This window comes from Dioscorea cayenensis, chromosome 19, assembly GCF_009730915.1.
Source record: "Dioscorea cayenensis subsp. rotundata cultivar TDr96_F1 chromosome 19, TDr96_F1_v2_PseudoChromosome.rev07_lg8_w22 25.fasta, whole genome shotgun sequence".
Taxonomy (NCBI): Eukaryota; Viridiplantae; Streptophyta; class Magnoliopsida; order Dioscoreales; family Dioscoreaceae; genus Dioscorea; species Dioscorea cayenensis.
Genome location: NC_052489.1, coordinates 25,716,126 through 25,740,423, shown reverse-complemented (window position 1 = coordinate 25,740,423; position 24,298 = coordinate 25,716,126). Strand labels below are relative to the sequence as shown.

The following is a 24,298-nucleotide window of genomic DNA, read 5'->3' as shown; positions in this document are numbered from 1 at the left end:
AAAAAAACAAATATGAATAAATAAATAGACACAAATAAAACAACAAGAACATAAAAAAAAAGACAAAAAAACAAAACAGAAAACAAAAAAGACATTATCAGAGGTGATACACCTTTAGAAAAAAAAACACCAATAGACAAAAATGAAAAATAACCAAAAATCAAAAATCATCCAAAGATGACAAAAATCTTCTTAATCGAGAGCGCGGAGGAGGATCACGCATGAGGCATAAAAAAAGGGGAAATAATATACTCATAAATCTATTAAAAATATACAAAATTTACATTAAAAAAAAATGTTTAACCAGACCAAGAAATGATCTAGTTAGTTTGTTAACCATAGTCAAGGAAATAAGAAACCCATCCCATCATCCATGTGAACGCATGCCACAAAGAAATTTGGAAACACATGAGCACATGGAGAGAGCCCTAGTTTGTTTTGTTAAATGACAGACATGGGGGGACACAAAAATCCACCATCTCATTCAAGATATAATAATCATGTTGTCATTATAATATAATCACAATTATTACACTAAAACTAGAGATAACAGCAATAATCAATGAACAAGTCAATCATTGGATAGTCCAATGGTATGACACCAAAGTATAAGGGGGAGGTCATAGGTTCAAATCCCTCCTCCACCAGTACTGTTTATTATACTGTTCATATACTATTCATCCGGGATTTTTATACTATTTTTATATTGTACATATTGTACATCCGGGTTCTAGTACTGTTTACTACTGTTTATATTTATATAGAAAGGGCGCTTTTCTATTATTAAAATAAATAAATAAATAAATAATCAATGAACAATATTTATATTATGTAGAAAAACAATAACTCTGCCAAAAAATTAAAAAACTTTCGATTGCACACAGAGTCAAAAGAGATAACTATTCTAGAGTATGGTGATGTGTATATATGTATATATATAAATTAAGAATAATTTTTAAGATGAAAATGACAAGAAAACCAGTGGCCACGCAGTAAAATACAAGTACTAATAATATGTCAATGTGCATGCACAAGGGCAACTTGTGGGTTACTTAATAATGAAGTTGCAAAGAAGCTGTGTCCATAATGATAAATGGGTGAATGAATCATGGTAAGATGTTGGTGATGTCACAGTGATGACATCACTAACTCAATGTCATTCAAGAATCAAGATCAAAGCCTCTGTTTCCCATGTTGCTTCCTTCTTTAAACTCTCTTTATCTATCCGCATCTATCCATCCATCCATTCATTCATTCATTCATCATCTCCACATAAAACACCACCCCAGTTCTTCACTTTTATATCTCCCACAAAGCTCAACAAAGATAGGAAGAGAAGAAGGTAATAGAGAGAAAGAGAGAGGGATGAGGTCTCTTGAGAAGGAAAACTCAGTGATTGAAGAGCTGATGAAAGGAGAAGAGAAAGTGAACATGCTAGTGAGTTTTTTTCCTGATGAAAAGGCAAAGGAGTTGCTCAGGGAGGTGAGGAGCTCTATCATGAAAGCTATCAGTGTTTTTAATGAATCCAGTGAGGTGTCAGAGGTTTGCCAAGAGTCTGATCGGAGAAGTGAGAGCACTGGCAGGAAAAGGAAAGGGGTGACTGTGAAGGAAGGGAAAGGTGGTAGCCGGAGAAGGTATATATGATCCTTAATTATTATTATTATTTTTTTTTGGTCATTTTACAGTTAAAGATGTTATTATTATTGCATGAAATTCGGTGTTAACCAATGAGATTTGAGTTTTTTTTTTAAAGTCAAGAGAGTGTTTTTTATTTTTTATTTTTTCTGATTCTATTGACAATTATGTCCTCAGGATGAGCTCTTTCCCTTCCAGAAAGGTTGTTGCCAAGACTGCTGAAGATGGTTTTTCTTGGAGGAAGTATGGCCAGAAAGAGATCTTTGGTTCCTCATCCCCAAGGTATATATATATATATATATATTATCATATGGATTAATTTGATCTTTGATTGATTAAGAGATGATGATGATGATGATGATGATGATGATGATGATGAAATGAATCTGTTGTTAATTGCAGGAGCTACTTCAGATGCACACACAAGCATGATAGGAATTGTCAAGCAACAAGACAAGTTCAGAAATCTGAGGAAGATCCATCTATGTATGTTATCACTTACATGGGAGAACACACTTGCAAAGATCCAATTAATGCTACTTCTCAACTCCTTGCAAGTGCTCCTCATCATGCTTCTTCTTGCTTGATTAGTTTCGCCTCCGGTAACAACGGCGAGAACATCGAATTGCCTTTCGGTCCTTTCTCCTCATTGAAACAAGAAAACGATGAAGAAGTCTTAAGTAACATGACTTCCGGGAGTTCACCACCGCCGGAGTTTACAACATTTGAACAGATGTTGCCGGAGATGACACCGGAGGAGACTTCTGGTTTTGATTGTTCTAATTCAGATTGTCTAGACTTGGGGATGATTCAAGGCTTTTTTGATTTTGATAGTATAATTAATCAAGAAGCAATGTTTCCCAATTAAACTTATTGCTTAGGGAGATTGTAGGACTAGTTCTAGTTTTATTATTAGTCTTTTCAGAGGATGTTGTGATAATATATATATATATATATGTACAGTTTTAAGCCAGCTTTTGAAGTATTCAAGCTGCAGGTCTTTATTGTTCTCTTAAGATATCAAACATATTACATGCAAATAATGTCTCTGAGTTGTGTGAAATAGAGGTTAGAACAATTATGAAACTGAAGTCTTTTATGTGTGTAAATCTTGTTTGTGAATGGCATTGTGTCTCAACTTTGAAGAGGAAGTTTGCAGTTTGTTACTGAAATAAATCTTTGGCGTGGAAAAATTATACCCAATTTTACTTGGCATTTGTACAAGTTCTGGTGACTCTTAAACTTTCAAGTCTTCTTTGTTTGTCGTATTATGCTGTGTTGATTTGATATGCATTCAGTTTAGGTTTTCATTGAGAATGAACTCTCTTTATGCCCTGTTTTTTTTGGGTCTTTTTACTGCAGTTGTGAAACGAGTTTTGCTTCTTAACTTCAGAAATGTTTTGCTATGATCATCATCACTATAAATGATCATGCTTCGACAATTTTAGCATCCATTTGATTTGATCTCTCAAACAAAGTGATAAAATAGCAACTTGTCATTAACTAATTCAAACAGTCATTATTTGAATGAGTATAAGAAACTGGGTTGATTTAATCCAAGATTTCCTGTCTAGATTTCTTCCACCCATTTGCTTTGATAACAAACTATTTTATTGGCATATATATATGTATGCCTTTTTGACATATATATATATATATATATGTATGTATTTTTGATACGTGTGAGCACTCTGAAAGAATTGGCCAAGTCTTAGGAGAAGAATGAAGGACAAAAGGATGAAAATTATAGCCATGCTGACATTCTTGATCATTACACAACTCTACATAAAATAAAAAAATTATCAAATTAAGTTTTTCTTTCATTTCTTTTCTTCTCTCTGTGCAAGTTTCACACATCATATAGTTGACATGAGGGGTTTTCCTTCTAATTTAAGAAGATGGATTCATACTTTTAGAATCATTTAGTAGTTAAAATAATGCCACCCTTCAAGAAGATGATGGCATAACTTTATATATATATAATCTCATAGGTAATTCAAAAACAGAGGATCATGTTCTGTTTCTTGTTTATAGTTTCTATGGTACTAATGTCGTATAATCATATCTAACAGAGAAATCAAAATAGGTACTTTGGCTATCTTCTATTTTGAGCCAGATTAAAAAGAAGGAAAAAAATAAAGATAAATTAACTGATACATACAAGGAATGTTGGAGATAATTGACAATAAAAAATTTATTTTGAAAATCAATGAAATGAATAATCTAATAACCTTCAACCATTTAATGTTTATTAAAATCTAAAAAAGGGATCTTATCTTATGGTACGAACCCTCCAAATTTTCCTATCAACTTCCCAAAGCAAGTATCGTCCAAAGTCATATAAAACGACTTGTAACCAAATCCTTCTTCCCTCATCACTAAGCAACTATTTTAGAAAAGATAGCATTAAAGATGGTCCCCTCAAGCCAGACACCTTCAATGAAGTTACTGACATTTCTTTGTGGTTATCATAAGTGGAGAATAATAGAAAGCCAATGCCATAAGTGGCTCATCAATTTAGACTTTAAAATAGATTAGAAGAATGCTTTCATTTACAATGCTATATAAAAGAAACAGTCAATTTAATGAGATAAACCGTGCAAGTGTGGAAGGGCAAGGGTGATGAGCCTCCTGAAGAATCTCTGGGGGGGTCTCCGGTGGGACTGGTGGTGGTGACGGGAAGGTGCAAGAGTTTTCCAGGAAGCAGTCTAGCGAGGGGCTTTCAGGTGACAATAGTCAAAATAAGAAGGATCTCACGTATGCACAGGTCGCAAGCTCATCGTCTTCGGGAGAGGTAGGTCGAGTGAAGATGGGCACCAGTGTGTCCAACAGCGGTGGCTCGGCTGGGCATAGCAAGATGACTAGTGCTAAGCGACCTAGGTCGCCGCGGGACAGCACATGTGGTCGTTGCTTCCGGACCACACACAAGACGTCGGATTGTAGACACCAAGTCGTATGTCTGAGGTGCTCGTGTGTGGGCCATATGGCGGCGAGATGCCCCATGGAACCAAGAAGAAGCCCGCATAGAAAGAAACTGCACGTCAGATCTAAACGATTGGACATGAAGACAGGCTCTCCGGCGTGGCATGCGGTGCGAGATCAGAGACCAGTTTCGGACACGGTACAGGTTCTCTCCAATCCTAGGCCGAAAATCTCTATTGCACTTCCTCCTGAATCTGAGAAGTTGAGGGAGGAACTGGCGAGAGTGGCTGTGCTATCGTTGAAAGAAGGATTCGTCAACGAATCAAGCTTGCTGGCCGTTATCCCGTCTATCATCAACAGGGAGCTAGCCGGACCGGTTACACCCTTGAATGATTGCTCCTTTCTACTGCCGATGAAGAACAGAGATGAGTCAAGGAGCTGTGTAAGCTGGGATCCTTCTCAGCTGCAACAAAGGACGGGCCATGTTTGCTAAACATCTCTCCGTGGTCGGCGGAGCTGGGTGCGGCGGGGAGAGCATCAGGCGAAGGACAATGGCTTCATATCTGGAATTTGCCATTACATGCGTGGTGTTGGACCATTATAGCGGAGGTTCTCAGGCCAGTGGGGGAACTAGTTGCTCTCTCGCAGGCAAAGCTTCCACACAAATATTTTATCTCGGCGTTGGTTCGGAGACGGGCCGGTGTCAAGCTTCCAATGGAGATTGACTTCAACATGGGGATGAGGAAGTACACTGTTCTATTTACAGGCGACCGTGGGGCAATGCCGACTTTCAGGCGGAAGCTGGGAAGATATGTGCTTGATGCCAAGGTGGGTGGAGACGTTGTTCTTGCAGGGACGATGAATCAAGCAGCCAAAGAGGCTTTGGTGGACAAGAGGGTGACAGATAAAGCGAGGGGTAAGGCGGTGGTTGAGCCTCGCTCCCACGCCGGAGGATGAAGCAGTGACGATGAACTGGCAAAGCCAGCAGAGAAGGGTGGCGGGTTCGGGTGTTAAATCTCCACCGGAAGTGGTCGAGCTATACTCCCACGGTGACGCCGATGGGTGCATCCCGTTGGCCGACAAGGACATGCGTCGATACGACGGTCGTTCTGCTGAGTCGGGAAGGACCGAGGGATCTCGGAGGGCTCAGTCTCCCGAGCGGCCGGTGACGCGAGGAAAGTGGGTGAGAGTTCATGGTACGGAGCTGGGATGTGTCGTGCAAGGGGTTCCTCGTCAGGTGTCGCCACTGGAACATGTTAAGGAGGCACGTGGCAACATTACATCGTCCGAGGTTGATGAGAATAACATGAGGGATCACGTTAAGGAGAGGGAGGAACAGTTTAAGGAGAAGGGGGAACAGGTTGATGTGAGGGCAGAACAGCTTAAGAAGGCGTCTCTCGGGGTTGAGGTGATAGTTGATCCGCTGGACCAGGTTATGGGTATCGAGGCTGAGGGGGCATCGGAACCATTGGACCAGGATATGAGAGAGGCTGGGGAGAGCGTGTTAGGCCTTAAGAAGAGGAATTTATTGAAAACAATGGAGGCCCAAATGGTAGACAGTGGGTTTATTGATCCAATTGCTCTCTTGGCAGGACCTTCTTTGCCTTCGGCCCACAAATCTCGGCCCGCCAGTGATGATGAACTAGGTGACCCATTATTGATTAGTGATGTGGGTTTTCAGGTGGGACAGGCCCCATTATTCAAGCAAACTTTTGATTCAGCGGCGGAGTGGGCTTCAGGGATTGGGGACCCTAATGAACCGAAGGGCCAACATGACAGGGGGGTTTATTTTACTACTAGAGATTTTTCAGCTTCCCCTGCTATTGACCCGCCAGATGGATTCCTGTGGCAATTTATTTCAGGGGTGTGGGCCCTGGTTCTGGACTCATTGTTTGGTGATACTAGGGACCGGAGTGGTGATGCGTTACTAGATGAGGGGGATGATGGTTCTGAAGCTAGAGCATCTGATGAGGTTGCTTTGGGAGCGGATGAGGAGTCAGATGGCTCGGTTACTGAATTCGAGAGGAATCTTAGAGAACTGTTGCCAGGATTTCAGGGTGATCCAGATTCTAAAGTGCATGGGCAAGTTAAGGGGCTCAGGAAAAGTGAAAGACCCAAAAAGCCTTCTTCCCGTTTTACGGAGAAAGCTGGATACTTGATTGAACCTCCTAAGTCTACCAAGAAGAAAGGAGCGGGAGCGGACGGAGCAAAAGGTACTAGCTCTAAACCATTGTTGATTTCAGATTGGTCTAATTTGCAAATTGCTAGCTATTGTGATGTATGTGGGATTTCTTTTACTGATTATGTGAATGCTTGTGTAAATCATATTCGCTCTTTAGAATTGTCTCGTGTTTCTTCCAGTAAAGGAATAGTGGCAACCTCCTCTGGGGGTTGTGGGAACTAATTTGTTGTTTATGAACATTATAAACTGGAATGTTAGGGGGCTAGGTAGGCCAGCAAAAAAGATTTCTAGTTAAAGATTTTCTGCATTTACATTACGCTGATGTATGTTGCTTGCAAGAAACAAAACTAGATTGCTTTTACCGGCTACCTGGAGAGAGATTGGGGGTGCTAGTTTGGATCAGTTCAATTTTGTGCCGGCAAAGGGTTCGGCGGAGGGTATTGCGATGGGTTGGAATAGTTCTTTGATGGATGGGACTCTGGTTCATCTTGGTGAATTCAGCTTGACGATGGAATTTGTGGCAAAGAAGGGCAATCTCAGGTGGAGATGTACAACGGTGTATGGACCCACTGAACGGTCGAGAAAAAGGATGTTCTGGGAGTAGTTGACGGATGTCTATGGTGTTGGGGGGATTCCATGGGTAATATGCGGGGACTTGAATGCCATATTCAACTTGGAGGATAAACCTTCTGGTAATTACAACTGGGAAGATATCAGCAAAGCCAACACCTTTTTGCAGGATCTGGCGTTGCAAGAACCCCCTCCTGTGGGAAGAAGATTCACTTGGACCAATAATCAAGAGGAACCCATTTGGGTGAAACTTGATCGTTTCCTGATCAATAATGAGTGGCTCACTCATTTTCCTAGAGTGGTACAAATGTCCCTGCCTAGACTGGGATCGGATCATGTGCCTTTAAGACTGGAGGTGGGTAACCATATTTCCAGGCCACGGCTCTTTCGTTATGAATGGGTCTGGTCTACGGTAGAGGGATTTCAAGAGTTGGTGCAGCACTGGTGGTCGGTGAACAACTTCAGGGGTTGCGGTGCCTACATTATTTCAAAGAAAATTGCAGGGATCAGGGCTCACTTACTTCAGTGGGCAAAATTTGACTTTGGGTCGATCAAGTTAAAAAAACTAGCCTTGATGCAGGAATTGGAGACTCTGGATACTACTAAGGAAACTAGAGGCCTTATTCTGGGGGAAATTCAGAAGGAGAATGATCTGCTCTTGCAATTAGAGGTTATCCGTAAGCAAGAGGAGGTTTACTGGAAACAAAGGTCAAGGTTACAATGGCTCAAAGAGGGAGACGAAAATACAAAATTTTTTCATGCGGTTGCAAATGGGAGGAGGAATCGCAACTTTATTCCTGGACTGAATCAGGGAGGTGCCTTGATTGTAGATCCCTGGGAAATTGGCAAGATGTTCGCTACTCATTTTAATCAACAATTTGGCAGTAGGAGATCTTTCAGGCTTAGGGTGGATTTCCAGAAGCTTTTTCAGTTAAAAAACCAGTGGATCTTACTATGTTGGAGAATCCGTTCTCGGTAGAGGAAATTAAAAGAGCAGTGATGGAGCTTAGTGGTGATAAAGCCCCAGGGCCAGATGGTTTCCCCATTTATTTTTTCAAGCAATTTTGGGATACGGTCAGTGGAGACCTCGTATTGCTCTGTGAGGATTTTTACTGGCACCGCGCCAACTTAGAGAGAATTAATTGGGCCAGCATCGCGCTTATTCCTAAAGTGGAATCACCGGAAAACCCGGGGGATTTTCGACCCATTAGTTTCATTAACTCCTCGCTGAAAATTATTTCTAAATTGTTGGCGACGAGGTTAAGTAAGGTTTTGAACTTGTTGGTGGACAATGAACAATCTGCTTTCCTTAAAGGGCGGTGTATCCTTGACAACATTGCAACGGCGGAGGAACTTATGTTTAGCATTCATAAGCGTAAGCTAACTGGCCATATACTGAAGGTAGATTTCAATAAGGCGTTTGACCGTGTTGATTGGGACTTCCTCATAGATTTTTGAACGTTGGATAGGTTGGATCAAATGTATTATGTTCTCTTCTAAGGCGTCCATTTTGGTGAATGGTTCTCCAAATGGTTATGTGCGTTACAAGAGTGGGTTGAGACAGGGTGACCCGCTTTCACCATTGCTGTTTGTTTTGGTTTCGGATGTGCTGAGTACGATGTTTGCACATGCACTAAGGACAAAGGTCCTGGTGGGGGTGCCGTTAGGAGAGTTTGGTAAAAGGTGTAATCTTCATTATGCTGATAATCTGCTTGTTTTGACAGCTGATGGCCTAGAAGATCTTCGAATTGTTAAGTTCATATTATATATGTTTGAGGGGATGACTGGTTTAGCTTCCAATTTCTCTAAAACATGCCTTTATTCTTCGGAGTTGAGGAAACTCCCGGAGGTGAATGCGGCGGATACACTTCATTGTGAAAGGGGTTTGCTTCCAGTCACGTATCTTGGTATCCCCATTTCTGGAAGAAGACCAAGGAAGCAAGATTGGGAGGGACTCATTTCTAAGATTAGAAAGAGGCTAGCTTCATGGAAAGTAAGACATGTTTCTCTGGGGGGTAGACTCACGTTGATTAACGCGGTGCTTACTGCGATACCTACATACTGGATGTCCTTATTTCATCTACCTTGTTGGGTCATCAAGGAAATTAACTGGATTAGACGTGATTTTTTATGGTCTGGGACGGATTTGAGTCATCCGCGCTGCAGACTCATAAATTGGCATAATATTTGTCGTGACCGCGACCAAGGGGGTTGGGGCATTTTGGACCTAAAGACGTTCAATCAGGCTTTAGTTGGGAAATGGTGGTGGAGATTTATGACGGACCGTTCGTGGTGTGGGGCCAATGTAATTAAATTCAACTACGGTATGGACGGTTGGAATATGTTCCCTAGGCAATCGGGGAGAATTTCCTTCTTCTGGAAAGGGGTGTTAAATTGTCTTCCGGCTTTTCGAAGTTGTATAGTGCATGGCATTAACTCTGGGAGGGAGACATTATTTTGGAAAGATAGCTGGTTAAGTGGTAGAGCACCGATGTGTATTTGGAAGGAGGAATTTGGTAGATCTTTGGATCCAAATGGCACTGTTAGTGACCTAATTTTTCTTTTGTCTCGGTCTCCATTCATGGAGGAGACGGAAGTGAGGACTTTTATGGAGCAGAGGCAAGTGCAGGAGGGGGGGATCGAAGACACGAAAAGGTGGCGTCTTACTGGGAATGGGATGTTCACAGTGAAATCTTTCTACACTTTCCTCAATGATGGTGGACTGCGGTGCCCTTTGGCGAAATTTTTCTGGAAGAGTACTTGCCCGAAGAAAATAAACATTTTTAATTGGCTAGCTCGGAAAAACAGGATTCTAACCTTGGAGAACTTAGAAATCAGAAGATGTAACCGGCTAATGACGGTGACCTGTGTCTTGTGCAATGCGGCGACTGAGACGGTGGATCACCTCTTCTTGCAGTGCTTGTTGGCAAAGCAGGTGTGGAGGTACTTCAGTCGTATGTTCGGACTCCCGGATCTGCCTGAGTACCTGCATCTAGTTTGGGGGGCTTGGAGATTATATGTCAGACCGGCCTGTAGAGAGTTAGGGGTCTTAGTGGTGAAAGCGATTGTGTGGAATCTTTGGCTGGCTAGGAATGACTGCATGTTTAATGATATTCTGGTGTCTGTTCATGCCCTAATTGTGAAGATTGATCGAATATTATTATCCTGGTTTTCTACAGCTAATGATAGATCAAGAACAAAGATGGAGGAGCATTCTACTACCATCAGACGTAGCCTGGAGTTTCTGTGCTCGACGAGGGAGGACCAGGCTGTTGCATCCACTCCGGATGCAGGGCTCTCTTTGCACACTGACTAGTCGGTTGAGTTCCTAGGGGAGGGTTGAGGCGGTTGTTTCGCCTCGTTTTGTGTTCTTTTTACTAGTAGGTTTGTTTTGTTGGTTTGTTCTGTTTTGTTCCACTTCTTGTGGTTAAGTTTTGTACATTATTTCTATTTTAATTGAAGTGGTTTACCCATCTTTTCTAAATACATTTGTCTCAATAAATCTTAACAAATATCACACTTATCAAACAATTTAAAAAGAAGGCACTGACTATTCATTGAGCATGGTACAAGTATCATGTATAGCATCATCATCTTGCAAGTTCCAACCATGCGCATAACATGAATACTATTATTGTATAAAGAACAGTTGTACAGGTAGCCTAAATATAGACAGTATACGGACATCTAAGCGGAGAAAGGATCCATAACATGAATACATAAAAGTTGGGTTTCATTTTATTTCTCGTCACAAATATTTACATTTTATAATATTATGACCATAAAATTTTTTTTATAACAAAAAAAACTAAATTTTTCTCCGGTTGCACCTATAACCATAATGACCTGTTTTTAAAACTGTATCCGACGAGTTTACTGATGTGACCCTAATATAACACCGAAAACAACCTTAAAACAAGCCATTATGACTACAGATGCAATTGAAAAAAAAAATTAAATGGCTTTTGTGTTATAAAAAAAATTTTGTGACCACAACGTTATAAACATTTGTGGCCATAAATGAAATAAACCCATAAAAACTGTCACTAATGAACCATCATTCAGATATCACAAATTCCGTAGTATGACAAACGGCTTCCATTGTCAAAACTTGTGGGATTATGAGTAGGAAAACATAATATGATTCATACAATGTGTGTCCAAATACAGAGATATCGATTCAGCGAGGAGCAGTCGCAATGCAGGACTTGAATAGAACATTATACAACTGGAAAACATAGTTCATTTGATACTTGCATTGGGAATGGAAGATGAGCATGGCCCTGCAGATGTCATAAAGGGTATTCCCTTGTATGTTGCAACACCCTTGTCGTCCGTGAACATAAGCTAAATGAAAAGAACAAAAAAAAATCAGTTGGATCACAGTAATACAACCCCAGCCGGACAATAAAATGATGGATCAAAGCTTCCAACTATGGTTCTCTGACTAAATAGTTATCTAGTTAACACAATTGAGAAAAGGTAAGAGCAAAGGAATATCATTGCAGGATATCAACATACCGGAGTTATCTTCTCCAGCTGCTTCTTCTTTGGATTTAAAACATCCTCAGGCTTCCCATCATGACTAAATAGAAAGTTATGCAGAAAAAAATCAGGTAAGTGATATCTCAAATCTGGGGTACAAGGAAATGCAGATAAGAATGCCATATAGAAGTAAATGAGAAAGTTCAGGAAGCAGAATAGAACGCTTCCTAATGGGCTCCTTTTGTGATCTAGCCAGCAATATTGTGAAGCTTGCATATATATATATATATATATATATATAAGAAGCACATATAAATTATAATTAGATCATCAGATGAAAAATGGATGCATAGAAGAGTAAGAACCTAATCCATGATTCAGCCTCAGATCTCTTCAGCAGAGGCAAAAGACATTTTCTTATATAACTCATTTCTCAAGCTTTGCTACAGGTGACTCTATTGCCAGAAACATGATAAATAAAATGTGTTCGCACACTTACCCTGCAACTATTATGCGCTCTCCAATAGCTGCACCTTCTGGAGGTACTATTGGCTCAACAACTGTGTGGTCTTGATTGGAAGCACATAAGACCTGTACATGAACAAATGAACTGTGCATTAATATTAAATCAGCCTAAATAGAAGCCGAAGGCAGACAAAAGATATAGCCACCACATAGAACCAGAAACTCAAAAACACAACACAAATTAATAAACAATAGCACAATTGGGCTAAAAGCCAACTCAAAAACTTAAGGGCTTGCTTTGGTTGGTGAGTTTGCCAAATTCTCCAACTGAACAACCTTGAGTTATCCTATTCATATTTTTTTACTAAAAAATAATTATTAAATATATTTATCTAATAATTAATTTTTAAATTATTAAATAATAATAAATACTAGTTATTAACTATAAAAATAAAATAAAATTTAAATTATTTAATTTTGATAAGTTTTAATTAAGTCCAAGCGTAATCAGCTCCAAAAAAAAATTTCCTGCAAACCAATTTTCAAAAGAGATTTCCTTCAAACCACACTAAAAGATTGAGAATGAAATAAGCTTTGGTATCATAAGTCGTATCATAAGTAATATTGTATCGACCGCTTGGACCTGTCTGCTTCAGATGCAGAGGCCAACCGCAAATCTACCAAAGCTTCAGCAGTTGCTATGGCAGATGGTAAGTCCTTTGCTTCCTGCCTCCTCACTTCTATTTGGACCTGGCCTAATGCACCAACCAAATACAACCTATATGGGACAATCCCCCTAAACACACCTGTTGCGAAAGCATCTCCAGGTGTGGGCTGCAAAACCGTCAGGAGGAGTGCGCGGAAGATTCGGGGTTGTTCACACACAAAATTCAGAGATTTTGTTATGAAATAGTATTCTTAATTCTCAGTATGGAATTAGTAGTATGATGATATATGATTGTAATTAGAGGGAATCAATTGGTTAGCAAGGTTGTTACAGCAGCCCCTATTGTCCTGGCATATAAGATGCTTGACAAAATGTCTGTACGGACAGGTTGTTACAATGGCTGTAAGGGATCGCCTATATGAATGGGAAATGAATGGAATGAAGGCATCTTTTGGCCTAAATCCTTCTTCTCTATCTTTATTCTCTCCTATCTCATCTCCTTCTTTTCTCCTTTTCCTCCTTCTTCCTTCTATTCTCTGAAAATTCTCAGAAGATATCCCACATCCTGCATCAATTTGGTGCTTTCATTGACGCTATGACGGATGGTATGGTCACACGAGCTCGTGCTGTTGACGATCAACTCTCAGCGCTGGCCGATCACGTCGCCCGTCATGATTCAGTGTTTTCGAAGATTGAATCTCTCTGTTCTACAGTGCAGCACCACTCGGAATCCTTTGATCTTCTTCGTAAGAGCCACACCGAATCTTTCGACATCCTCCGAAGTTCCCTGGCGGCGCAACAGTCAGTAATGGCGGAGATGATGGTCAAACTACAACAGTTGGACAGGGGTTCATCTTCATCCGTTCCGTCTCCGGTACAGCCTCCTTTGCTTCCTCTTCCTGCATCTTTTACTCCATCTCACCACTCATCATTACCCATACAATCCACCGCTTCACTTCCATTGCCGCGTCCACCAAAACTCGAGGTTCCCATCTTCACTGGTGAGGATGTACTAGGCTGGCTTTTCCAGATCAATCACTATTTCTTTTTCCATCAAACTCCTGAGGATCAACGAGTTGCAATAGCGGCTTTCTATATGAGAGGTTCTGCTCTACATTGGTTTCAGTGGCTTCAGGCTACCACCCAGCTCTCTCACTGGGAGGAATTTGCCCGAAAAATTAAATTGAGATTCGGGCCTTCATCGTTTGTCAATCATGAGGCCAGTCTCTTCAAATTGAAGCAACTGACGACAATCGATGCTTATCTACATGAATTTGAGTGCCTATCTAATCGTGTCACCGGCTTGAGTCAACAAAGCCTCTTAAATTGCTTCCTCTCCGGGCTGAAGGACGACATTCAACGGGAACTATACATCCTGAAACCTATAGATCTCCATGATGCTGTGGGGATGGCGAAGCTGGTAGAAGACAAACTAAATAACAGTCGTCTAGCTTCACAACGAGCCTTCTTTCCTCGGCCATCGGCTCCTATCCATCAGCCGCCTGTTACCTGACCTCCTTCCTTACCAATCAAGCGTCTCACCCCTGTTGAGATGGCAGCTAGACGGGCGAAGGGCCTCTGCTTCAATTGCGATTCTCAATTTACTCCAGGTCACAAGTGCAAACCAGTTTTGTTTCTTTGTTTGATGGTGGAACAAGATGATTCTGATTGTGTCGAAGACGATCTATCTCTCGCCCAACCACAACCAACAGTGGAGATCATTCAGGAGAACAGCGCCATGGATCCAACACCGTCCATCTCTTTCCATGCTCTCATGGGACAGTTTGTACCTTCGACTCTGAAATTAGCTGGATCTATTAATGGAAAGGATATCGTGGTACTCGTCGACGGTGGTTCGACGAATAACTTCATCCAGTCTCGCTTGGCGACTCACTTGAATCTCACCGTGCAACCGTCTTCCCACTTGAAGGTTACTGTGGGTAATGGAGATACTCTAACGTGCGGGGGAGAATGCACGGGAGTCCAACTGAAGCTAGAAGACGCAATTTTCGCCGTTGATTTGATTCTACTACCAATTTATGGTGCAGATGTGGTCTTAGGGGTTCAGTGGATGCGACACCTGGGACCTATTTTATTTGACTATAACCAATTATGGATGGAATTCTCTTATCAAGGTCGCCGAATCCGTTTAAGTGGGCTAACCAACCTACAATATGATTTGGCGCAACCTGCATCAATTCGGAAGACAAGTGCGGATGCAGCCCAGTTTTATCAATTGACGGTGGAGTCAGTTCAGAATGATCCAAATCCTAAAATCGGGCCTCAAGCACCCATCGTCTTCCTCAATGAGATCAAGTCTCTACTCTCTGAATTTTCCACAGTGTTCCAGGTACCGTCGGGGTTACCGCCGATAAGAGATCATGACCACAGACTTCCATTGATTCCCGGTGTGCCTCCCGTAAACGTGAGGCCATATCGATATCCTCATTTCCAGAAATCGGAAATTGAGAAGTTGGTGAGCGAGATGCTGTTGGATGGCATAATTCGGCCAAGCACCAGCCCTTTTTCATCACCGGTACTGCTGGTTAAGAAGAAGGACGGCACTTGGCGTTTTTGCGTCGACTACCGTGCTTTAAACGTCGTTACAGTGAAGGATCGCTTCCCGATTCCAACGGTGGAGGAATTGTTAGATGAGATTGCCGGCGCGCGCGTCTTCTCCAAGCTTGACCTTCGCGCTGGTTATCATCAAATCCGGATTCACCCGAGTGACATCGAGAAGACAGCCTTCCGAACCCATGAAGGGCATTACGAGTTCCTCGTAATGCCATTTAGGCTTTCAAACGCTCCTTCGACATTCCAATCCTTAATGAATTCATCATTCAGGCAAGTTTTACGTAAATTTGTTCTAATCTTCTTCGATGATATTCTTATCTACAGTGAGGATTGGGAATCACATTTGCTTCATCTTCGCGAGGTTTTCTCTCGACTGAAGATTCACAAATTGTTCGCGAAATTGTCCAAATACGAGTTTGGACGCGCGTCCTTGGGTTATTTGGGACAAGTTATATCAGGCGATGGAGTTTCTGTTGACCCGGAGAAAATTCCGACTATTAGAGATTGGCCAATTCCAACCTCTGTCAGAGCTTTACAGGGATTTATGGGCTTATGTGGCTATTACCGGAGGTTTGTCTCTCACTATGCATCTCTGGCAGCTCCGTTAACTGACTTACTAAGGAAGGACGCCTTTGTTTGGACTCCGGCGACCACTCGAGCTTTCCACAATTTACAGGAGGCCTTGATGAATACCCCTGTTCTTCAATTGCCTGACTTTAAATTTCCGTTCGTCATGCAAATTGATGCCTCCGGCTCTGGTGTGGGAGCAGTCTTACTGCAACATGGCCATCCTATTACATACTTTAGCAAGCAACTCTCTTCCCGTCTGCAAGCATCGTCTACATATGCCAGAGAAATGTTCGCCATCACTGAAGCCATTAAGAAATGACGCCAATACTTATTGGGAAGACGATTCACAGTCCAAACTGATCACAAGAGTCTTCGAGCACTACTTCACCAAAACATTCAAACTCCAGAGCAGCAGAGATGACTCTGTAAGTTAATCAGGTATGACTTTGATATTGAATACAAACCAGGAACTCTAAATGGTCCTGCTGATGCCCTGTCCCGAATTCACAGTGTCCTGTCATGCTCTGTTTGCTGAATCTGGGCCGCAACCGATTCTTTGGGATGCAATCCGCAAGACTTATGAATCTCATCCAGAAACAATGGCATTACTTGAGGCCGTGACTCGCGATCCGGGACATCATCCTAATTTCACAATTCGCGACGGTATCCTTTTTTTCAAGGGAAAACTATGGATTCCTGCAAATTCAGCATTACAACCATTGCTCTTGGCGGAATTTCACTTTACTCCTACTGGGGGACATGCTGGGGTACAACGCACATTAGCGCGCATCACCGGTATTTTTTATTGGCCAGAAATCAGGAGAACGGTGCAAGACTATGTTTCCCAGTGTCATGTGTGCCAAACAACTAAACCATTTAACCGTGCTCCTCAAGGGCTGCTGCAACCCCTCCCAATTCCAGGACAGATATGGCATTCCATTTCGATGGATTTTATAACAGCTTTGCCACCTTCCAATGGGAAGATGACTATCATGGTTGTGGTGGACAGGTTGTCTAAACATGGCCACTTCTCAGCTCTTGGGTCAAATTTTTCAGCTCCACAGGTGGTCGAGATTATGGTGCGTGATGTTATTAAAATACATGGAATCCTGGCACATATCATCTCCGACAGAGACAATTTTCATGTCTAATTTCTGGCGGGAATTGTTTAAGCTTCAGGGTACAATGTTGGCGACGAGCAGCGCCTATCACCCGCAGACGGACGGCCAAACAGAGGTCTTAAATAGATATTTGGAAGATTATTTGAGATGTTTCACGGCCGACAATCCCCGACTGTGGTCGAGATATTTACCATGGGCGGAATGGCATTACAATACTGCCTGGCACTCCGCCATCAAAATGACACCCTTTGAAGCAATTTTCGGACGGCCTCCCCCATCCTTAATTGATTATTTGGCGGGAACCTCCACCGTCGCATCAGTGGATGAGCTTCTTACTGACAGGTTGACACTACTTGCTACTCTGCGGGAGAATTTATTGAGAGCTCAAACTCGCATGAGAAATCAAGCAAATGCTGGTAGAACAGATATACAATTCAGTCATGGTGATTGGGTGTTACTTAAACTGCAGCCGTATCAGCAATCTTCTCTGGCACGCCGAGCTTCTCACAAGTTGTCTTGACGTTTTTATGGGCCATTCCAGGTATCTGAACGGGTGGGCGCTGTAGCATATCGTTTGCAATTACCATCGACGGCGAAGCTACATCCAGTTTTTCATGTCTCCAAACTTAAAAAGTTTGTGGGTGATCCATTAGTTTCAACAAATCCCTTGCCTGAGGAATTTTTGAACCAGCACCCAATCTTGGAGCCAAAAGTGGTACTTAAGTCCAGAGATATTATTAAAAGGGACAGGTAATTTCGGAAGTCTTAGTCCAGTGGAACAATCAGGCTGAAGAGGATGCGACTTGGGAGAATGCTATTGATTTCAAGAATACTTATCCGGATTTTATCCTTGAGGACAAGGATATTTCGAAGGCCGGGGCAATTGTTGCGAAAGCATCTCCATGTGTGGGCTGCAAAACCGTCAGGAGGAGTGCGCGGAAGATTCGGGGTTGTTCACACACAAAATTCAGAGATTTTGTTATGAAATAGTATTCTTAATTCTCAGTATGGAATTAGTAGTATGATGATATATGATTGTAATTAGAGGGAATCAATTGGTTAGCAAGGTTGTTACAGCAGCCCCTATTGTCCTGGCATATAAGATGCTTGACAAAATGCCTGTACGGACAGGTTGTTACAATGGCTGTAAGGGATCGCCTATATGAATGGGAAATGAATGGAATGAAGGCATCTTTTGGCCTAAATCCTTCTTCTCTATCTTTATTCTCTCCTATCTCATCTCCTTCCTTCTTTTCTCTGAAAATTCTCAGAAGATATCCCACATCCTGCATCAACACCACTGTTATCCTCTCAAAGAAGATGGAAAAGGAGATAGATTGCCAATAGAGCATGGCAGGTGGACCAGATTTCACAAGCCATAATTTACATATAGCATCTGAAAGGGCTCCTGCTAGACTGTTCAAAAGTATTTCGAGCAATGACTTGCATGGCGATGTATTTTTCATATATTCAACACGTAAGCTGTATTTATGGACAATGAAAGATCTTCTGTGCACATACAATATGGTCCAGAGAGGTGAGAGCAATATTCAATGTAAAAGATAGCTCTCAACTGAGACATCAACTCCATGTTGGAGTGAATTGATGACTTGTAGTTTCACTTCTATTCTTTTCAAAAACCCCAAGAAATGGCATAGCGCACTAAAATTCAACAATGGGCTGGGTATACCATCTAACAGTCTAAAAATATATCCAAATCAAGCTTGATGTTCATGCATAAACAGATTTGTCATTATAAGCCTTTAATCTCAAGTCAATCAGTAAAGTCTAATTTGGCCCCTAGTTTTCCAGGTAAGAGAACCACATGAAAACACATACATGAATAAGCAGTGAGTGCATGCCAGGGCTAGGAAAAGTTTATTATACACATGATACTCAGTTCAATTAAATAGTGACATAATTCATTTGATAAAAACATGAAATCTCAAGACTAAATGACATGTATGGTGCATATCAAACCCAAATAATGAGCAATACCAACTAAATAGTCAAGTACCAGGTTCACAGTTATATTGAACTCAGAAGACAGGGAAGAAGTCAAAGAACCAGGCCGAACCTCAAACTAAGGGTCTCTATTCCCTAAATCCCACACAAGAAGAAAACAATAAACTGAAAAATTTTGTAAGATGAGGAAATTGACCATGCGGTACACATACCAATCAACCAACAGCTGCGATGATACAATAAGTTTTGACCACCCCTTATACTTGCCATTAATTTAGTGAAGAAATTCTGCAATTTGATCCACCAATACCAGGCAAACATTTTTTTTTTTCAGAAAAAAAAAAGAAGAAAAAGAAGAATGGAATGGGTAAATATGCTTTTCTAAAGCTTCAAAGTTAGGCAGGAAAATTTGTATAGGAAGAAGAGAGGAAAAAAAGAGGAGATTGACTATCAGTAGAAATAGATGAAGCATTATAGGTAGACCAGACTTAGCACAGCTCTTCCAACAATACTCCATTATTTGTGTGTAACATCTGAAAATGGTAACCATTTCTGGAATGTCAAAAGGCATTTTCACAGTTGGGTATCTCACACACACACAACAGCACGTCAAGCAGTAGATGTTTAAATTAAAAAAAAAAAAAAAAAAAAAAAAAAAAAATCTTAATAAAATTTTAAAAGATGACGAGCAGTAATACTTAAGTACACATACCAAGCCAGCAGACATCACATCTCGAAGTTTTCCTGGCTTTACATTTGAAATCAGCACAACACGACGATTCTGCATTTGACCAAGGTAGTATAAGGAACTCATACAGTAATTTTTCAAAATAAAAAAAAGTCAGCAATAAGATTTCTTTACACTTGTTCGTTTAAAAGAAGAATCTGATGTAAAAATTATGAAATGCTGTTTGGAGAAGAGTAGCATTCTTACAGTGAGTTGCTCAGGGCTACAATACTTTGCAAGACCGCTAACAACTTGTCGCAAGTTGCCTTCACCCAAGTCAATCTCCTCAACCAATAAACTGCATACAAGGATTGGAAATCATCTCTCAAAGTTAAAAATACCCACTACAAATAAGCAACAAGTACCTGTCCGCAGATGGATGCTTCCATGCCTTGCGAATGATACCAACCTGTATGTTAAGAATGGAGATACTAGCCTCTGTGTCCTTTTCAGCAGAATCTTTTTCTGATGATTTCTTTTTCTCCTCAGTTGATTTACTATTTTTTGGGGTTTCAGTAGCTTTTACATTGGCAGCAACATTTTTCTGGAATTTTCCAGACAATGTAAATCGGTGTCACCAGACACATGATTGGTAACAGAAAGACAATGAATGAAGTAATATAAACCTCTTCAGGTAACCATGATTTCATTTTAAGTAATGCATGAAAATGTGGCAACCAATTCTACAAAGCACAAAACAAGTGCAATTTGTATCACATTCAGTATACATATGCTATCCTAGGCCACAATGATTCACTACAATGGCTGCAATGGCCATTGTTGCTTTTGCACCCTCACCTATTTGATTAAAAGAAATCACTTTCTAACCCATCTAACTGCAGCAAATAATCAGATGTGTGTGTGTACGTGCATACAGATGTATGTACAAACACATGTATGTATTTTTTTTTTTTTGGTATAAAATGCATGTAAATTTGTATGTGCATATATAGAGACACAGATAAAGCAAATCATCCACAAAGAAGCCTATGGAAAAAAAATAAATGGCCTCACAGACACTATTATTATAACCAATTGGACATAAAATTGCCGATCAGTTCCACACTCAAGATGAGATCAGAATTGTTAAGAACATTAAATACCTCTGCAGTTCCCTTATTCGCATTTATGTTTTGTTCAGGTTTGTCTGCGTTCCTCAGATCTCGAGAAGCTTTGTTTGAAGGCAACTCACTATCTGCCTTTAATTTTTTTGAGAACTGCACAAATGACAAAGAAGATAAGGCTTATATATGTTCCATAATTTCACTAGGAATAGTCTGATGCTGCATGAAATTTTTCGTTTGTGTAGAATAAAATAACATATTCAACTAGAAATTATTAGTAGCCAAAATAAAGCTGCAAGCAACAGTGCCACTCAGAGAAGTATGTACATCACAAGATGACAACATTGCAAATGGAAGAGAATGAGCTTTTCCAGTCATGATCACATTGGTGAGAATATATTTATATAAACATGATATGCTAACAATAATAAGTATGACCAGCTATTTCGGCACTACTCACAAAAAGTTCAAAAGCAGGCTTGTTGACAACAACTGTCTCAAATGCTCCACCAAAGTCCACTTTATTCTGCAAATAATTGTCACAACAAAACAAAACAAAGATTCAGAAGTTCACCAGAGCAAAATAAGCATCAAATTAGAAGAATTATTCTTATTGAAGAAAAGAAGAAAAAAAAATAATCATATACCAGATGTTTTCAGCCCAATATACAATACAAAATTAAGTATAAGAAAATTACAGTGGACAACATCAAATGACAATAGAGTAGAAGTTATCCACATGAAAAAATGACCTAAGGGAAACTCTTAGAAAAATGTACAAGAATGTGAGTAATTTTTCAGCATAAAACAAAAGGATCACAAGAAGTTCACATGAAATGAGCAAAATAGAAGGTCAAATTACTAGTTAAGTTCAACAAATTTAGGATTGCTATGAAGGGGATACCCTATTACAGCCTTCTGATATAAGTTTATAATTGACGTGTGTGTTCTACTCTTGGAAACACTACCTTACAGATGTAATGAGATTTTGAACACCTTGTCAAGGCAATACCTTATCATGTAAGCAATAACCTAAATGGCTACCAAATCCAAATAAAAATTTACATGCTACAAAGCACTTCTTATAGAAATGTAAATTGTTCTAAAGAGTTTGTGACAATTAGCAACCAAACCAACCTGGATATAGTCCATCCACCTCATCAAGTTAGGAAATTCTTGCACTTCAGCATTAGTAAGATGAGTCTGTCATGAGAAATAAAACAGTTTAATAAGATGGTATCAAATTATCTCTAAATAATTTAAAAGTTTGATTATTTAGAACTTCCAAAAGTTCAGAATCTGTTTTTAGTACAGTCTTTGGTTGGATGTCATATGGTTCCTTATGAACCCAAGCAATGTAAATTTGGTTCTCACCATGATAACACAGCCATGTGCAATATAATACCAAGTGGCACTTTGAGCTGCTGGTTTAAGGTAGCATTTTAAAATGCACAAGAAAATAGTATGAATATAAAAGTCCATCCTAATGAAGAGGGAAGGAAGAGTCTTGATACCAAAATTGAATGCACTGCTGAAAAAACAATAATATCAGCCTCGGAAGGTTTGAGCCCATCACCCAAAAGAACAGCCCTTTGATTTAGGTCTTCATTCAGCTGCTTAAGTGTTGCACGATAAGCATTGGCTTCACAAGGAAAGTCACTTGCAAATTTGACCCACTTCATAATCTAAAACCAAAATCTCAATGGTTATGGACATAGAATCTATAATTTACCCCTCTAAAAGTAATGAACCGAAAAATACATTTTACCTCAGTTTGGTTATCTAAGTGAACCCCGCTAGCTGATAATTTCAAAATATTTGAATATAAGCTCATAAGGTCATATCCCCCAATACTATCGGTTGAAATACTCTTCTACAAGAATGAAAATTCAGTAAGCAGTCATTCTTATGATCACCTGATCCATAAAATTGTAGCTTCACCAAAATTTGAAAGTAAGGCATGCAGTGTAAAACACATGGGAGGAAAAGCCAATTTGAATAAGCTCAATTATGGAACCTCCCCATATACTTATTCATTGCCACCAAATTGGACTATGAAAAGAATGGCTGGAAAACAGAACCAGTTGCACAATACTTCTAGAGAAATAACACTGGAAATGAATAACAAAGCCAGCGGTGGCATCGGAAATCAGTTCATATCAACCATGTGTTATACATTCCATGTACAAACTTCGGATCAATATTAATTCAGCAAACCAATAGCAGGCATTCATTTCTAAACACTGAAGATAAAAAATTTCACTCCAGGTCCCAATCTAAAATCAAATTGAACTTAAAAACTCCAGAAAACTATACACACGCTTTACAAAGCTCTTCGTACAAAATAATCTTCACCCCAAACTCACAAAATTTCTCATTTCTCAAATCGTTCTCCCAACAGACTCAGCATCAAATCTCAAAAATTGAAAAATAAGAATATATATATATATATATATATATATATATAATCTCTAAGCACAAGCACGGTAGAAAAACCATCAAATAACCAACTGTGAGCATTCATTTCTAAATACTAAAAATACTTCTAATTCCAAATTTCTCTCCATGCCACCATCTAGAATCAAGCTCAACATAAAAACTCAGTAAAACCAAGCAATCGCTTTACGTGATTCAGTGTGCCCGACAATCATTACTCGAAAATCATTTTTACTTCGATCTCCCAACAGCCCCAGCATCAAATCTCAAAAAACAAAAACAAAAAAAAGAAGGAAAATTCGAAGAAAATATAAAATCTTTAGAACATTAGACTTCAATTTAAAAAAAAAAAAAATGCCATCTTCTGATTCGAGATACGTTGGATGCTTACGGGATCGATGGAGAGGCGTTTACAAAGAGCGGAAACTATGGCCCTATTTCGATTGGAGATGGCGCTTCCGGCCTCCATCGCCGCCGACATCGCTGCTTCCTCTCGCCCGCTCGACCTCGATCGCCTCGAAACGATGAAGACAGTGAGCTAGAGCGTGGGCCTCGGAGATATGGGCTCGGCCCAGTTAATGGCCTTGGACTCGAATACTTTCAAGTTTATTTCGCAAAAACCTCCCTGATTTTTTAGTATTTGCAGAAACATATCTGATTTTTTATAATTGCAGTTAACTCCCTGAGCAGAAAGTTCCAAGATTAGGATAGTCTTTGTCTATTAATTAGTCAACTGCAAAACGTTAAAAGGAGTTATATAATGCGCTATTATCAAGCAAAAAGGAACAATTTTTTAAGACAATTTCGAAAAAATTATGAAAAAAATTACAATGTACATAAATATTTGCATATATGCCCTGCTTTACTCATCTGTTGACAATTAACAAAAGGCCATCCATTTCATAACCACCACCT

The 24,298-nt window shown here is 40.2% G+C and overlaps 3 protein-coding genes across 3 annotated transcripts; 2 read left to right on the top strand and 1 right to left on the bottom strand.

The window, feature by feature from the left end:
• The first annotated feature begins 1,235 nt into the window (after positions 1-1,235).
• LOC120283413 (probable WRKY transcription factor 70) lies at positions 1,236-2,783 on the top strand. Its single transcript, XM_039290097.1, has 3 exons — positions 1,236-1,634; positions 1,813-1,917; positions 2,038-2,783. Exons 1-3 carry the CDS (start codon positions 1,366-1,368, stop codon positions 2,501-2,503), a joined length of 840 nt encoding a protein of 279 aa, XP_039146031.1. The 5' UTR covers positions 1,236-1,365; the 3' UTR covers positions 2,504-2,783.
• Positions 2,784-7,184: 4,401 nt separating this feature from the next.
• Positions 7,185-8,288, top strand: LOC120249283. The gene is made up of 2 exons (XM_039257789.1): positions 7,185-7,295; positions 7,344-8,288. The coding sequence occupies exons 1-2, from the start codon at positions 7,185-7,187 to the stop codon at positions 8,286-8,288; spliced, it is 1,056 nt and encodes a 351-aa protein (XP_039113723.1).
• A 3,042-nt stretch (positions 8,289-11,330) lies between these two features.
• Positions 11,331-23,943, bottom strand: LOC120249595 (probable methionine--tRNA ligase). The gene is made up of 12 exons (XM_039258157.1): positions 23,775-23,943; positions 22,716-22,820; positions 22,462-22,632; positions 22,085-22,150; positions 21,408-21,473; positions 20,987-21,100; positions 20,249-20,427; positions 20,091-20,181; positions 19,869-19,937; positions 12,294-12,385; positions 11,831-11,894; positions 11,331-11,656 (listed from the first exon to the last, which is right to left on the bottom strand). Exons 1-12 carry the CDS (start codon positions 23,862-23,864, stop codon positions 11,552-11,554), a joined length of 1,212 nt encoding a protein of 403 aa, XP_039114091.1. The 5' UTR covers positions 23,865-23,943; the 3' UTR covers positions 11,331-11,551.
• Positions 23,944-24,298: the final 355 nt, after the last annotated feature.